Here is a 16477-nt window from a genome sequence, read left to right on the forward strand (position 1 = left end):
GATGCCGGCGCTTCAGGCCAGGGCTTTAACCCGTTGCATCACAGTGCCAGCCCTGCACCATCTTCTACTACCTTCCCAGGCCATAGTAGAGAGCTGGATCAAAAGAGGAGCAGCTGGGACTTGAACTGGTGCCCACATGGGATGCTGGTGCTGCAGGCAAAGGCTTTACGCGCCATACCTCAGTGCTGGCCCTCTCAGATGCTTGTTAAAACAGAGCTCTTCAGCCTAGCCCTGAGAGATTATGGATCAGGGTGTGGGTGGGGATTATGGGTGTGCTGGGGAAAGACTTCATAAGCAGATGTTGCTTGTTGATCCTTAGCAACTCCAGATATTTTTCTGTCTCATGCCTGAGTTCATACAGCACAGAGGTTAACAGCATATTTCCAGGCTCTGGAGGCCAGTGCTATGATTTAACAGCGATCTGATTGCCAAGAGGCAACTTTGAGGTCAATGTATTGAGGGAATACTACCTGGGATCAATTGAAGTTGAGTTCTCTGAAGAATGGGTGCTTTGCATTTGTGTAAGACCTACTCAGGAAAGTGGTGATTAATTATTATTATTGTGTTATGGGCCCAGGTATCCTAATTTTATTTATTCTTGCCCCCACAGAGGTAAAAATTCAAAGCATAGGCATCCATACAATGTACAAGTGAAGCAGAGTTTATTTACAAGAGATAGAGAGTGAACATACACACAGATGGGTATCCATCATGAATGTGTCAGAGTTGCGGATGAGGAGAGAGAGGGGAAGGAGGTCAGAGAAGAATCCACAAACATGGGTAAAGGCAAAAGAGAACCCCTCTCCTGTTAGTCTCTGTGATGAGATCGGGGGTGGTGCCTCAGTTGAATAAACAAACAGAGTGGGCCTGGGTGGAGCTCGTTGCTCATGAGGCTTTTGGAATTTTCATGGCACCACCACATGGAGTTTAACTTCAGTGTGGCTGTCTTGGCCTCCCTCCTCCCTGTTCCTGGATGAGACACAGGTGCATCCTGGGAAGGTGGGCACATCACACTGACAAGTAAGAGGATAGACTTACAATGCAGAATTGGCAGAAATTCCAGCTCATTTACCCCTGCCTCATTTCCCTATATCAAGTAGACCCAGCCCCTTTAACTTTTGTAGAAAGGACAACACTGGGTATTCAAATATTAATTTAGGGGCCAGTGCTGTCGTGCAGGGCTAAGCTGCTCTTTTCAGTGCTGGCATCCCATATGGGCACTGGTTTGAGGCCAGGCTGCACCATTTCCAATCCACTCCCTGCTAATGTGCCTAGGAAAGCACGGAGGATGGCACAGGTTCTTGGGCTCCTGCACCCACGTGAGAGATCAGGAATAGGCTCCCGGCTCCTAGCTTCATCCTGGCCTAGCCCCAGCCATTGCAGCCATTTGGGGAGTGAACCAGCAGATGGAAGATCTGTCTATTTCTCCTTCTCTCCTCCTTCTCTCTCTCTCTTTCTCTCTCTCTCTCTGTAACTTTGCCTTTCAAATAAATAAATAAATCTTGAAAAACAAAACCAAAAATATTCATTTAGGGTTTTATTTATTTATTTATTTATTTATTTTTGACAGGCAGAGTTAGAGAGACAGAGAGAAAGGTCTTCCTTTTTGCCGTTGGTTCACCCCCAAAATGGCTGCTACGGCCGGAGCGCTGCGCTGATCCGAAGTCAGGAGCCAGGAGCCAGGAGCTTCCTCCTAGTCTCCCACGCGGGTGCAGAGCCCAAGCACTTGGGCCATCCTCCACTACCTTCCCGAGCCATAGCAGAGAGCTGGACTGGAAGAGGAGCAACCAAGACAGAATCTGGCGCCCCAACCAGGACTAGAACCCCGGGGTGCCGGCGCTGCAGGCGGAGGATTAGCCTAGTGAGCCGCTTCACCGGCCTTCATTTAGGTTTTAATAAGCAAATATTTGTGAATCTTTGTACTTGACAATATTTGTAGATTGTAGACAGGCCAACTTATTCTCATTTCCTAATCTCTTAAAACAAGTTACTACAAAGGAACTTTTAAGTACTTCCTTAAACACTAAATATGTTCACTGGAGGACTTTTGAGAGAAAGTTGCAGGTTGTTCACGTGCAGGGTAGACATGAGAGGTTGTTCTTCCAATCCCAAAGCAAGTGTTCTAGGATATAGTTTGTGGACCCACAGGGGGTTGTTCTACTGTTTCAGGGTGTCCATTAGTCCAAACTGCGTACATAGTAACACTGAGATATTAGTTATCTTTTCTCAGTGCTAATAGTTGCATACTGGTTTTTGGTTTAAAAATGATTAGGCCCCCAAACTCATGCAGGACTTTAACCCCCCCCCCCCAAAGTCATAAGTTAATAGGCACTAAGGGGGGCAGGTGTAGATATTTGGCCCAGTGGTTCAGATGCCACTTAGGACACCTGCATCCTATATTGGATGGAATACCTGGGTTCAAGTCCTGGCTCTGGCTCCTGATTCGTTTCCTGCTAATTCAAACCCTGGGAGGCAAAAGTGATGGCTCAAGCACTTGAATGCCTCCCTCCATGTAGGAGACCTGAGATGAGTTCCCAGCTCCTGGCTCCAGCTAGGGCTCAACCTTGGCTGCTTGGCTGTTGTGGACATTGGGAAGTGAAACAGCAGATGGGAACTCTCTATCTCTCTTGCTCACTTGCTTGCTGTCTCTTGGTCTCTCAAAAGAAGAAAAAGACACACTAAAAGTGTTGACACTTAATCCAATTATGGTAGTTAGAGGTAAGGCCTAGTGGGAGAACCTTCAGTCACTGGGATGTGCCTTCAAAATGTAGTTTTCTGAAGAGGTGGGTTATAACAGCCTAATTGTGCTCAACTGCTCTCTGCTTCCTGGCTGGCCATGCAGTCCTCTGCACATGCTTTGCTGTTGCTATCCTGTGTCTACAAGATGCCAAACCCATTCCTGATTTTGCATTTGAACCTCTGACACTGTGAGCTAAATAAAACTTTCCTCTTTATAAAATTAATTGCCTCAGGTATTTCATTATAGTAACAAGCTGACTAATATAACATTGGTATGGAAACAGTGGGTGGTTAAACCTCTGATCTCTGGACTTGAATCCAGGTGGGACACCAAACTATACTGATAGTCATTGTAAGTCTCACTGCCACACATTCACAGTTTTGTTTTTGTTTTTTAGAAACTTTTATTTACAAATATCTCTTTTTTGGAGATTCATTTGTTTATTTGAACGCAGGGAGAGATGGAGAGAGAGGGAAGATGAGAGAGAGGGAAGATGAGAGAGAGCGAGAGAGAGAGAGATTTCTTCTGTTTACTAGTTCACTCCCCAAATAGCCGCAGTGGCCAGGGCTAGGCCAGGCTGAAGCCAGGAATCAGGAGCTTGCAGGTCTCCCATGTGGGTGCAGGTGCTCTGGTACTTTCCCAGCATATCAGCAGGGAGCTGGATCAGAATTGGAGCATTCAGGACATGAACTGGGGCCCATATAAGATGCCAGTGTCAAAGCTGGTGGCTTAACCCATTATGTCACAACGCCAGCCCCTATAAATATCTTTGATAAAGATTATTCTGGTATATCTTCACCCTTGAAAATATGCCTTTTAAATATTCTATGTGACAATATGGGAAATATGAAACACTTGAACTGCTTGTTTAAGTGCATTGGCTTTCTCAAGACAAAGCAGAACGTTCTGGTTTTCCCATGGGACACTCTTGCCAGCATAACTGACAAACTGTGGGTGTTTAGACTTGGGTATTTGACAGAAATGTTTTCAAAAATAAGTGAGATAAGTATATCTTTTCAAGGAAAATAACTGATAGGTTTTGTTAAAATAAAAATAAAATGTTGAGGGGCTGGCGCTGTGACGCAGCGGGTTAAAGCCCCGGCCTGAAGCACCAGCATCCCTTATGGGCACCAGTTTGAGTCCTGACTGCTCCATTTCCAATCCAGCTCTCTGCTAATGTGCCTGGGAAAGCAGCAGAAGATAGCCCAAGTCCTTGGGCCCCAGCACCCACGTGGGAGACCCGGAAGAAGCTCCTGGCTCCTGGCTTCAGATTGGCTCAGCTCCAGCCATTGTAGCCATTTGGGAGTGAATCAATGGATGGAAGACCTCTGTCTTTCTCTCTCTGTCTTTATCTCTCTCTGAAATTCTGTCTTTCAAATAAATAAAATAAATCTTAAAAAAAAAAAAAAAATAGGCTGGCGCCATGGCTCACTAGGCTAATCCTCTGCCTGCGGCGCCGGCATACTGGGTTCTAGTCCTGGTCGGGGCGCCGGAATCTGTCCCGGTTGCCCCTCCTCCAGGCCAGCTCTCTGCTGTGGCCCGGGAGTGCAGTGGATGATGGCCCAAGTGCTTGGGCCCTGCACCCGCGTGGGAGACCAGGAGAAGCACCTGGCTCCTGGCTTCGGATCAGTGCGATGCGCCGGCCGCAGCGCATGAGCTGCGGCGGCCATTGGAGGGTGAACCAATGGCAAAGGAAGACCTTTCTCTCTGTCTCTCTCTCTCACTGTCCACTCTGCCTGTCAAAAAAATAAAATAAAATAAAAATAAAATAAACTTTTAAGCCTCCAAGAAAAAAGAAAACTTAAATCTATAATTGAACAGCTTCCTGATACTTGAAGTATTAAGATAAAACCTTTATGATGAGATCAGTGTCGATATTGCTGCCTGTAATTTTAGGATGTTACATGAAATATGTCAACATTTGGAAGATCAGCTTATTTTCAGAATTACCAGTGCATGATGTTACAAGATCAGGCTTGAGTAAAAAATCCATTGAAAGTCCAAGATGGACCAGTGAATTTTTTGTTTTTGCTTTTACAATAGTGGGATTTAATCTAACAGAAAAGTTCATACATAGGATTTCAAATTCCACATTTGCAAGTAATCTTTCAGAAGCTGCCACAGTTGAATTTTGATGTAGTATTGAAGAGTAATATCCAAAATTAACTGACAGACCCACTCACATACTCTTCCTTTTCCCAACTACGTATCTGATGAGGCCAGATTTTCTTTATAAGTTTCAGCCAAAATATTGTATTGTGACAGAGGACTATGGAAACAGATTTGAGAGCCTGGCTGTCTGTTATGCCAACCGTTAAAGTGATTAGAAAACTTGTTAGTGCCACTCTTTTCAAGACATTAAAAAAAATACTTGTTTTGGAAAGTATACTCTTTACAAAATCATGTCATTTATGTGATGTCACCAGTTTATTATTTTTAAATGAATTAATGTAACATTTTTATCTTTTAATCTCTCATATTTCTCTGACAAATATTGATGGATTATAACACACAGAAACCAAAGCTCTTTGAAGTCCCTCAGTATTTATGAGCTGAAAGGGGCCCTGAAATAACAAAGTTTAAGAACTGCTGCACAGGTCATGATTCTGATTAGAGGATACCTGCACCAGCCATCTGGGTTTCCTTGAGGATTGCTCCTGGCTGTTAGGGGACCTAGGTTCCCCCAGTTCTATTCGCAGACCCAGTTCCCGTCGGCTCCACACTGAAGTGTGCGTCTGCAACAGAAGCCTCACCTGAGTGTTTTCTTGACTGAGCCATGGCCTGACTCTCGTATTATGGAAGTTAGGTGAAAGATTAAATAGAGCTCTCAATGTTTTTCTAATGAGAACCTGCTTATTTTCTTAGAACTGATAATAGTACAGTTAGTTAGGAGATAAGGTTTTCTGAAAGCTGCAAGCTCTGGTTTTTGGAATCTGACAGGCTGACCCGTGTCCTGGCTTTCTGACTTTGGACATGTCTTCTCTCTGAGATCTGTGATTTCCTATATATTAGGTAATGCTGGGTTACCAATAGATGTAAATGGTATTGTTGCTTCTTGGTAGCTGTGTTAATAGAATTTAATTCTCATTCTCCTTGTTCCACTGGAAATTCCCCTGGGCTTGGGAGCTGGAAATTGCAGTTAGGTTGAGTGCTCTGTAAATCACAGCTGAATGACTGTGAATTCCTATCAGAGAAAGCTGTTCAGCCCCACTGTTGGATATATTTGATTAAGTGCATACTTTTATAATAAATCCCATTCTCCTACACTACACATTCATGTCCAAAGACTGCACGACAAAGCAAGTGTAAGGTGATCTGACATATGATCAGGGATACCTCTAGTTTGTCAGCTAATTTCTGCTTGGCTCTTCAGAAAGCCTATAAACACTTTGATACCTTGTTGGAATGAATAGCCATCAGTGGAAAGGGACTAGCTCTGCTCTTTTGAAGATCTCTGTGGCATACTTTTAGATATGAGCACATAAATAAAATTCAATCATACCAGTCCATGTTCAGAATCACCCTTACACACGTAATCATTCTCCACGTGCTGATTTACAAAAGTAATCTTCTCCAGTTTTTCTGGTAAGTTCTGCCTCTGCTAAAAACAAAAGTGTTAAAAAGAAAGAGCATGTCATTGCTTTCTGGGGTTTTATTCTTTTGTTCCCTCTTCCACAGAGACATTCCCTGATCTGTGGTACTAACTGGCATGTAGAATATTTGGGAGTTGTTATTGTGCTAGGACACAAATATATTTCTCAAAGGACACTCGATATATAAATAATTTCAGGTGAAGTTTGGAAAGAAATCACATTAAAAGCGAATTTTCTGACTTGAACACAGTCGGGTGTCACAGCAGTCCACGCAGCATGAAGTCTTCTCTGGTGTACCTTGCCTTTGAGACTGGATTTCATCTGATTCACCTCTCCCCACTCTCTGTATCTTTCCTATCAATGACCTTTCTTCACCCCGCCTGCTTGCTTTCACCCTGTCTTGCTTTCAATTCCCCTCTCCCTCTCCATTTTGATGGTAGTCTCTTACAGACCAACTCCTCATAGCAGTTTTTGCTTATGACCTAGTGCCATGACTTCCAAGTGTGAGATTCATGACATTTAGGTCTGTGAAATAAAATAGGTCTGTGAAGAGGCAGCACACACTGCTTTAGAGACCACTTACCTACATTCCTGGGTGTATTCTAAACTTGTGCAGTGTTGTTCTCTTGTTGAGCACACTGTTGATGTCATGTTCATGTACAATAAATAGACACATTAATAAGCAAGGCCTCACTGTGACGCAGGCTCATTTTTCTAGAACTAAAAGTAACCTAAAGACCTCAAATGGTTGAAAGAAAACACTTTTGATTAAACCATATTTACTCCTGCTAGAAGTGCAGGAGTTATTTAAAAAATCATTTCATAGATAAGTGCCGTTGTGCTAAACTGTTTGCTTTTTGGGGTTTGACCTAGAACAGAATCCAAGTGACTTTACTTGCTACCTTTGCTCCTCCTGTTCACCACACTTGTAAAGTTACTCCAGTTTGTTTGAATCTGATGGTATTATTTTGGAGTGGGTTGCTAGAAAGAATGCTTTTCTGGAAAACCTAGAGAGGTAGTATAACAATGTCCCTGTATTTTTTTTTAAAGATTTATTTATTTATTTAAAATGCAGAGTTAGGGAGAGGGACACACACACATACACATACACACACACAGAAAGGCGGGGCGGGGGGGGGGGGATCTTTTACTTTTATTCCCATGTTCACTCCCCAGAGAGCTGCAACTGCTGGGGCTAGGCTAGGCCAAAGCCAGGAGCCAGGAACTTCATCTGGATCTCCCATATGGATGGCAGGGGCCTAAGCACTTGGGCCATGCTTTGCTGCCTTTCCATTAGCAGGGAGCTGGATCAGAACTGGAGCAGCCTGGAGTTGAACTGTCACTGCCCCCCCCCCCCATCATTTTAGTAAATTAGGAAATAAAAGAATAATTTGGATCCAGTGGAGGAAATAGACAAATACCCATTACCCCTTTTGTATGGTAGTTTAATGTTCTTAGTTTAGTTAGTAGGTAAATCTTCTGTAGGTGGCTGCCATACTTAAGGCTGGAAGAAATATATTCTGTGTGGGAGTGGAAATAGGTTAGAGTTATGTTTTTCATTTTTATCGTATGTATGAGTTAATCAGTTCCTTGTGCAGGGGCTTATTTCTGGTATGCAGCTCAAATGAGTGTGGATTCCCCTGCTCTCTCCTGTGGTCATTACCATTTTGGAGAGTATCCTAGAGAATCAGAGACACTTAGATGCTCTGATATCTTCCATAAGTATCTGAGAGTCTCTGAAATACATAAAAATTTGTTAGCAAATCAGGAAGTATTTACTGTGCACTTAATGTTTTATGTAATTATAACGGCTACAGCAAATGACTTTTTTGTTTTAAAATATTTTGCAGTAATTAGAAGTTAGTAATTTTATGGTGTTACATTTGATTTTTTTAATTAAATGAAAATTAGTTACTTTTTTAAAAAAAGTTATTTATTTGAAAGTCAGAGTTACAGAGAGAGAGAGAGAGGTCTTCCATCTGCTGGTTCACTCCCCAACTGGCCGCAATGGCCGGAGCTGCGCCGATCCTGAAGCCAGGAGCCAGAGTTTCCTCAAGGTCTCCCACTTGGGTTCAGGGGCCCAAGGACTTGGGCCATCTTCTACTGCTTTCCCAGGCCATAGCAGAGAGCTGGATTGGAAGTGGAGCAGCTGGGTCTCGAACCAGCACCCATATGGGATGCTGACACTGCAGGCAGTGACTTTATCCACTATGCCACAGTGCCGGCCCCAACATTAGTTACTTTTGTCTAAAAGTAATGATTAAAAAAACTTCCCCCTTTTTTATAAGTAATTCACTGATCTCTTCATTTATGTATTGTAGCCATTTGTATTTAGCCAAAAATTATTCTTCTGTGCCCTCCCTTTCACAATTAAATAGTGTTGAGCAGAAACAATATTTATGCTGTGAGGCTTCTGTGAAATGAGGCCAGAAAGCTTTACAAATATTTTGACCCAGATGGTTTAGGAGTCTGATTTTGTCTCAGTTTGTTCTGGCTTGATTGAATAAGATCTTGGCTTGCCAAAGAAGTGCAGTGCAGTGTTTTCTCACACCTGAGCTCATTCCATAGGCTCTGCTTAGGCTAACAAAGGCGTTCTCCTTCTAGTACCATATAGAGAATCCCTGATCTTGGAACAGTTCCGCTGCTTAGAAACTGATCTCTTTGTCGTGGGCTAACTTTTACCTTGATATGTTAAATTTCTTTCCTTTTATTTTTTAATAAAAAATTATTTATTTGAGAGACAGAATGATGGAGAGACAGAGATCAAAAAATTCTCCCATCTATTGATTCACTCTTCAAATCCTGTAACTCTCAGGTCTGGGCCAGACTGAAGCTCGGAGCCAGGAACTCCATCCTGGTCCCCCACGTAGGTGGCAGTGGCCCAAGGACTTGGATCACCCTCTACTGCCTTCTCAGATGCACATGCAGGAAGCTGTATCTGATGTGGAGTAGCCAGGACTTGAACTGGCACTCCAGTGTAGGACCCCCTACAATGCCAGTGCTGCAAGAGACAGCTTTATTCACTGTACCACAGTGCCAGCCACCTCCTTTCTTTCTTCTGAGGAAGTTTTAGTTGCTATCCCTTTTACTTTCTTGGAAATTTTCAATTTTAGAAATTAATTTTGTAATAATTTGAAAAACTTTCAAACTTATAAAACAGGTACAAGTATACTACAAGTTATTTGTATCCTGAAGTATTGGAGAGTAAATTATTAATATGGTAGCTTATCAGGGCCGGCGCTGTAGCACAGCGGGTTAAAAGCCCTGGCCTAAGCGCCGGCATCCCATATGGGCGCCGGTTCTAGTCTGGGTTGCTCTTCTTCTGATCCAGCTTTCTGCTATGGCCTGGGAAAGCAGAAGATGGCCCAAGTCCTTGGGCCCCTGTACCCATGTGGGAATCCCAGAAGAAGCTCCTGGCCCCTGGCTTCGGATCAGCGCAGCTCCGGCCATTGCATCCGTCTGAGGAGTGAACTAGTAGATGGAAGATCTCTCTGTCTCTGCCTCTCTCTGTAACTCTGTTTTTCAAATAAATAAAATAAATCTTAAAAAAAAATATGATGCCTTGGCCGGTGCCACGGCTCACTAGGCTAATCCTCCCCCTGCGGCACCGGCACCCTGGGTTCTAGTCCCGGTTGGGGTGCCGGATTCTGTCCTGGTCGCTCCTCTTCCAGTCCAGCTCTCTGCTGTGGCCTAGGAAGGCAGTGGAGGATGGCCCAAGTGCTTGGGCCCTGCACCCGCATGGGAGACCAGGAGAAGCACCTGGCTCCTGGCTTCGGATCAGCGCAGTGCACCGGCCACAGCATGCCGGCCGCAGTGGCCATTGCGGGGTGAACCAACGGAAAAGGAAGACCTTTTTCTCTGTCTGTCTCTCTCACTGTCCACTCTGCCTGTCAAAAAAAACATATATATATATATGGTACCTTATATATATATATATATGGTACCTTATCTTCAGATAGGACAAGGACATTTCCTTACATAACCCTATATGTGCCTATCATTAGTATCTAATTAATACAAGTCTGTGAAGACTAGTCAACTGGCAAAAAAATAATAATTTTGGTACTGCATTATGAAAAAAAGCACATGATGGTTTTCAGTTGAGAGAAGGTCTAAATTTATCAGAAACATATGAACACTTAGCATGAACTGAATGGCAAATGAAGAAGCAGGGGAGGATGAACCTGGCAATGAGCGGCTGTCTGTGTGTCTTCAAGGAATTTCAGAGTGCATCTGTATTCACTTTGGTGTTGACATGTGAGCTGTTTTGGTGACTGATCACTTGACCACGGGATGGTGCCAGCCCTTAACTTTGCAGTTGGGCCTGGCACCTTTTCTCACAGTCAGCCGTTTTGGTCTTGTTGGTCTGCTTCTTAATGTAGCGTCCTGGAATTCAGTTATTCAGTACCTCACTAGGAGTTTCAGAACCTCCAAGAGATTCCTGAGTGTGCCTAAGTTGCAGTTGTCCCCTGCCTGATGGTCCTACATGGGTGAATGCCCAGGCTTACAGCTCTGTTGCTTAGGAGTGTGAGGACTTGCTCTCTGACCATATAGATCTGCTTTTTCTTTGACTTGATTCCTGAGAAAATAAACCTAAATGAAGTTTTTCCTAAGATTTTTCTCTGATATTCAGTAGAAAGTGGCACTGTCACAGTGGCTTTGTAGTTATGAAATGGGTATGCTAAAGAATAGTTTTTCTTAGAAAAAGTAAACTAACATCAGTAAGACGAGCTCTCTGAGAAAACCTTTGTAGGAACTCTTGTTTTTTTTTTTTAAATTTTAATATTTATTTATTTGAAAGGTAGAGTTACAGAGAGGCAGAGAGAGAAAGAGAGAGAGAGAGAGGTCTTCCATTCACTGATTCACTCCCCAAATGGCTGCAATGGCTGGATCTGGGCTGATCCAAAGCCAGGAGCCTGGAGCTTCTTCCAGGTCTCCCACGCAAGTGCAGGAGCCCAAGGACTTGGACCATCTTCCTCTGCTTTCCCAGGGTATAGTAGAGATCTGGATCAGAAGTGGAACAGCCGGGACTCGAACTGGTGCCCATATGGGATGTTAGCACTGCAGCTGGCAGGGTTTTTTTTAAAACGCCACAACATTGGCCCCAGTAATTTTAAAAAAATTACTCTGGTAAATTTTTAATGTATGTATTTATGTAAATGGTGATTGTGGTTTTTTTTCCTGCATCTAAACATATTTGATTTTTGCTTATCAATTTAAGACATAAAAGTACTTTAAAAGTAAGATAAAGACACAATTTAAAATTATACAGAAGGATCAGTCATTGTGACACTCTTTCAAAGAAACCTGGAGTAGATAGATTTATTCACATTAACAGACTTTTTAATTGTTTTCTTTTAAACTTTTTCATCAACATGTAATGTTTGTATATTTTTATGGAGTACAGTATAGTGTTTCAACACATAAAAATAGCATAAACCAACCAAACCAAGTAGCTAGAGCTGGCATTTCTTTATCTTTTTCTTTGAGTTTGAAACCTACCAGCCTTTTTTTTTTTTTTTTTTTTTTCTTTTTAAGCATTTAAAGAAAATCAGGGAAAAACACAGATTTATCACCTTGTCAAAATGACTGGAGTTCTTTTCCTTTTTTTTACTCTTTTCTCTTTTTCTTTCTTTCTTTCTTTCTTTCTTTTTTCTTTTTTTCTTTTTTTTTTTTTTGACAGGCAGAGTTAGACAGTGAGAGAGAGAAAGACAGAGAGAAAGGTCTTCCTTCCATTGGTTCACCCCTCAAATGGCTGCTACAAGCCGGAACTACGCCGATCTGAAGCCAGGAGCCAGGTGCTTCCTCCTGGTCTCCCTTGCGGGTGCAGGGGCCCAAACACCTGGACCATCCCCCACTGCCTTCCCGGGCTACAGCAGAGAGAGCTGGGCTGGAAGAGGAGCAACCAGGACTAGAACTGGCGTCCATATGGGATGCTGGCACCGCAGGCAGAGGATTAACCTAGTGAGCCATGGTGTCGGCCCTATCTTTTTTTTTTTTTTTAATTATTTATTTGAAATAGTTACACATGGAGAGGGAGAGAAAGCAAGCGAGATCTTCCATCTGCTGGTTCACTCTCCAGATGGCCCCATTGGCTGGGACTGGGCCAGGCTGAAGGCAGGAGGCAGGACCTTCTTGTGAATCTCCCGTATGGGTGGCAGGAGCCCAAGCACTTCAGTCAAGTGCTAAGCCATTAACAGGGAGCCGAATTGGAAGTGGAGCAGCACAGACTCGAACCAGTGGCATCACAGGTGGTATTTAACCCCCTGCGTCATAATGCTGGCCCTATGACCCTGGTTCTTTCTTGCTTATATGTACATTCGTAAACTTTTATGGTAAGAATCTTATTTATAGTTTCAAATTGTGTTGTATGTGTTTCAGGCTCTTGCAGACCAATTTGAAGATGAAACCACTTCTGTATTGGAGCGTCGGAAAATTTTCTATTGTTGTCAAGTACCACCTCACTGGGCCGTTCAGGTACTTTGGTTGTCATTGGTGTGGAAAATACTCATGAGAAATGTAAATACATTAGGAAAGACTGATTGTAATTTATGTCTGCGTTTTCAAAGATTTCAGTGAAAAGAATAAAAGTACCCAGCTGGGGATTGCCAGCTACTTCAAATGACTCTTTACATTAAGGTGATCTTAGACTTTTAAAGCATTTTGCAAAGAATCTTAGAAATTAAGTAATTGGAGAACCACAAATGCTTCCCTTCCAGAATAACTTTTTAGATGTCAAATTCCTTTACGGCTTTTTTATCAGAGAATGTACCTTTTAATCAAGCTCCTCAGAAAAAAATGAAAGAAAGCCTTTATTTGATTGTTCACGTTGTGAGGTATTCTTTAGTACTCTCTTCTTTCTGAATATATGAGAATACCTAGTATAGCATGCAAAGCCCCACATTGGTATGGTGATTCCAGCCCCTTGTCTGCATGATTCTACCATATTCAGATGTAGTTCCCCTGCTTTATATAATTTTAGCACTCAGAATATCTTAATGCCAGTCCAGTTTCTTAATTTCACAGAGAGGGAAATTGAGGCCAGTGGAATTAACTTTCCAGTGTTATCCATACTGCTGTATCTCATTTAGATCCTTGGTTTCCTGACTTGTTAGTCTGGTTTGCCTCCTTTCCTTCTGCTACTAACAACCAGCTTTTAGAGTGCATTTAAGGGACTGGCATTGTGGCATAGCAGGTTAAGCCACCGCCTGTGACACTGGCATTCCATATAGGTGCCAGTTCCAGTCCCGGTTGCTCCACTCCCGGTCCAGCTCCCTGTTTATGTGTGGCCATCTGAGGAGAGAACCATGAATGGAAGATCTTTCTTCTCTCTCTCACTCACTCAACCTTCCTATAACTGTGCCTTTCAAATAAATAAAATAATTGTTTTTTTTTAAAGTGCATTTAATAGTATATATGCATTTGTTCTGAATATGTTACCTTATATTGCAACAATGTGAAATATTCCTATCTTCCAAGTGAGGAAGCTGAGGCACAGTGACTAAGCTGAGTCAAGTGGTACCAGAGGTTTCTAAATGATTTAGTAACTATTGTCATTTTATCTTATTTTATTGATTTATTTATTTTTATTTGGCAGGTAGAGTTATAGATAGCAAGAGAGAGAAAGAGAGAAATGTCTTCCTTCCGTTGGTTCACCCCACAAATGGCCGCCATGGCCGGCGCTGTACCGATCCGAAGCCAGGAGCCAGGTGCTTCCTCCTGGTCTCCCATGTGGGTGCAGAGGCCCAAGCACTTGGGCCATTCTCCACTGCCTTCCTGGGCTATAGCAGAGAGCTGGACTAGAAGAGGAGCAACTGGGACTAGAACCCGGGGTACTGGTGCCGCAGGCGGAGGATTAGCCAAGTGAGCCATGGTGCTGGCCCTATTGTCAGAGGTCTCTGTCCTCTGGTGGATTATGCACATAGGTAATGATTTAGGATTATAAAGAGCAATCAGTGGCTCAGAATCCCCATTAGAAGATTTCTTAGAGTAGGTTATATTCTTTTTTTAAGATTTATTTATTTATTTGAAAGAATTACAGAGAGAGAAAGAGAGAGAGGGAGAGAGAGAGAGAGATCTCCCATCTGCTGGTTCACTCCCCAGAAAGCCACAATGGCCAGGACTGGGCCAGGCCAAAGCCAATTGCCAGGAGCTAACTCCAGATCTCCCACGTGGATGGCAGAGGCCTGGGGCACATTAGCCGGGAGTTGAATCAAAAGTAGAGCAACTGGGACCCAAACGCGATGCTGGTGTTGTAGGCAGCTACTTAACTTATACTGCACCACAACAGTTGTCCCATAAGATTATATTCTTAAAGAATAAACTAGAAAGTTGTTATATATTGGTATTTGCTTTGTATGTGCCAGGAATCTCAGTAAGCCATAGGCAAATTAAAAGTTTTGCTGTATCTTTCAAATAGAATAGTTTCCTCAGAGAAACAGTTTGAATTGCTGGAATCTGGGGGTGTGTTTTTAACCTTGATCTGTTTAGTTTGTTAAGTGCTTAGTTCAGTTTGTTCTGAAGTGTATAAACATTCAGACTCTGAGCTATTATTATGACAGAACATGTCTGTTGAGGGTATAGCCTTTTATGTTTCTGAACAGAAGCATTAGGAAACTTAAAAACTGTTCACATAGAATTTAGGCCGTTTATCTGCTTCGGAATCTATGGATTTCAGGATCCTTATGCAGTTAGATAAAGATCTTTTTACATTAAAGTAGAAGTTAAGTCACTTTTCTCTTGCATAATCAGATGTAACCCAGCCACTACTCTGCCAGTAACTAACCTCGTGAATATCACTTTCTTCATATATTCAGTGAAAAGACTCAGCTCCTTACTGCATGAGCATGAAGATTTATCCCAGCTTCCACATGCCATATTCAGTTTTTGAAAATGTCCAATCAAAAGCTCTAGATTAGCCAAATTCTACATTTCATGGGGTGCAGAAATAGTAGCCCCCCCTTATTTCATTTATTATTTTCAGGTATATCTTAGTTTACTTTTTTTCAATCCTGGACCATCTAGTTCTATTAGCCTTTTAACTTAAATATATTTTGAGTTTTGAGTTTTGTATTTAAAAGAGAAAACAACACAACCCCCACTAGTGTGAAACTATACCTTATCCAAGAATTTCATCTCCTTTTTTTAACTCTTCTAATTTTTCTGTCCGTTACTTCAAAATGGACCACTTATAAATGGTAATGTAGTTGTTTTTGAATACATTTAACTTTCATTGACTTTACCCCAATTTTCTTTTTATCTGCCAGTGACTAAGAAGTTAGGTAGCTAAGTTTGTTTGAACGTGCTTAAAAATAAATCTAAGTAGACCTGAGTGAGAAGGAACCAGAGATGCTCTCATGGTTAAAGTTCAGAAGAGCTAATACTTAGATTTTATGTCATCTTTATTCACAATTCAAAGTTTTAAGATTGGCTTATTGGATCTCAGCTTTATGACAAGATTATCATATATATATAGAATCTCTAGGTAAGAAAGAAATATTGATTTTGCTTTTCAGTTCTTCAGTTCTTAGAAAAAATTCGATGCATTGGATATTTTGATCAGTATCTGTCTTGTTTTTAAGTTCTTCATTGCCTATAATGAATCTTGCTGAAGTAAAGATAGTATTTTATCATCACACATGCTTAGTAGAAGAAGGATTATTGAAATCTTGTGTTTATTCCAATCAGCAACTCTTGAAAAGGCAGATCGGGTACACCTGTAAGTGAAGCAGGACTCTGTTTACATCAAGTATTAATTATCGTAACTTGATTTTCTATTTTTCTAGCGCCAGCTCGCGAGTTTGCTTTTTGAGTTGGGATGTACCAGTTCAGCACTGCAGATATTTGAGAAGCTGGAAATGTGGGAAGATGTTGTTATTTGTTATGAAAGAGCCGGACAGCATGGGAAGGTATGGAATGGTCAAATTTGATGTACTGGTGAGAGCCTTCTTGCTTTGAATATATTCTCACTTGTTTTGGTTTTTTAAACTCACTTTTTCCAATATTCACTTGTATTCTTTTTTTGCTTCCTTTTATAGAAAACTTGTTAATGTTTTCTTTAATTTCTCTTGGAATGAATTATTTTATATAATGAAGAAAGTATAATGAAACCTTTGAAGATACTGTACATCTTGATCTTTTTTCT

The 16477-nt window shown here is 41.9% G+C and overlaps 1 protein-coding gene across 1 annotated transcript in view; it reads left to right on the plus strand.

Annotated features, from left to right (window-relative positions):
* TTC27 (tetratricopeptide repeat domain 27) overlaps positions 1 to 16477 on the plus strand; it is a 213417-nt gene that overhangs the window by 95056 nt on the left and 101884 nt on the right. The window contains exons 11-12 of the mRNA XM_062209233.1: positions 12715 to 12810; positions 16119 to 16241. Of these exons, the coding sequence (XP_062065217.1) occupies positions 12715 to 12810; positions 16119 to 16241 (219 nt within the window). The remainder of the gene's footprint in view (positions 1 to 12714; positions 12811 to 16118; positions 16242 to 16477) is intronic.

Source organism: Lepus europaeus, chromosome 13 (assembly GCF_033115175.1).
Source record: "Lepus europaeus isolate LE1 chromosome 13, mLepTim1.pri, whole genome shotgun sequence".
Classification (NCBI taxonomy): domain Eukaryota; kingdom Metazoa; phylum Chordata; class Mammalia; order Lagomorpha; family Leporidae; genus Lepus; species Lepus europaeus.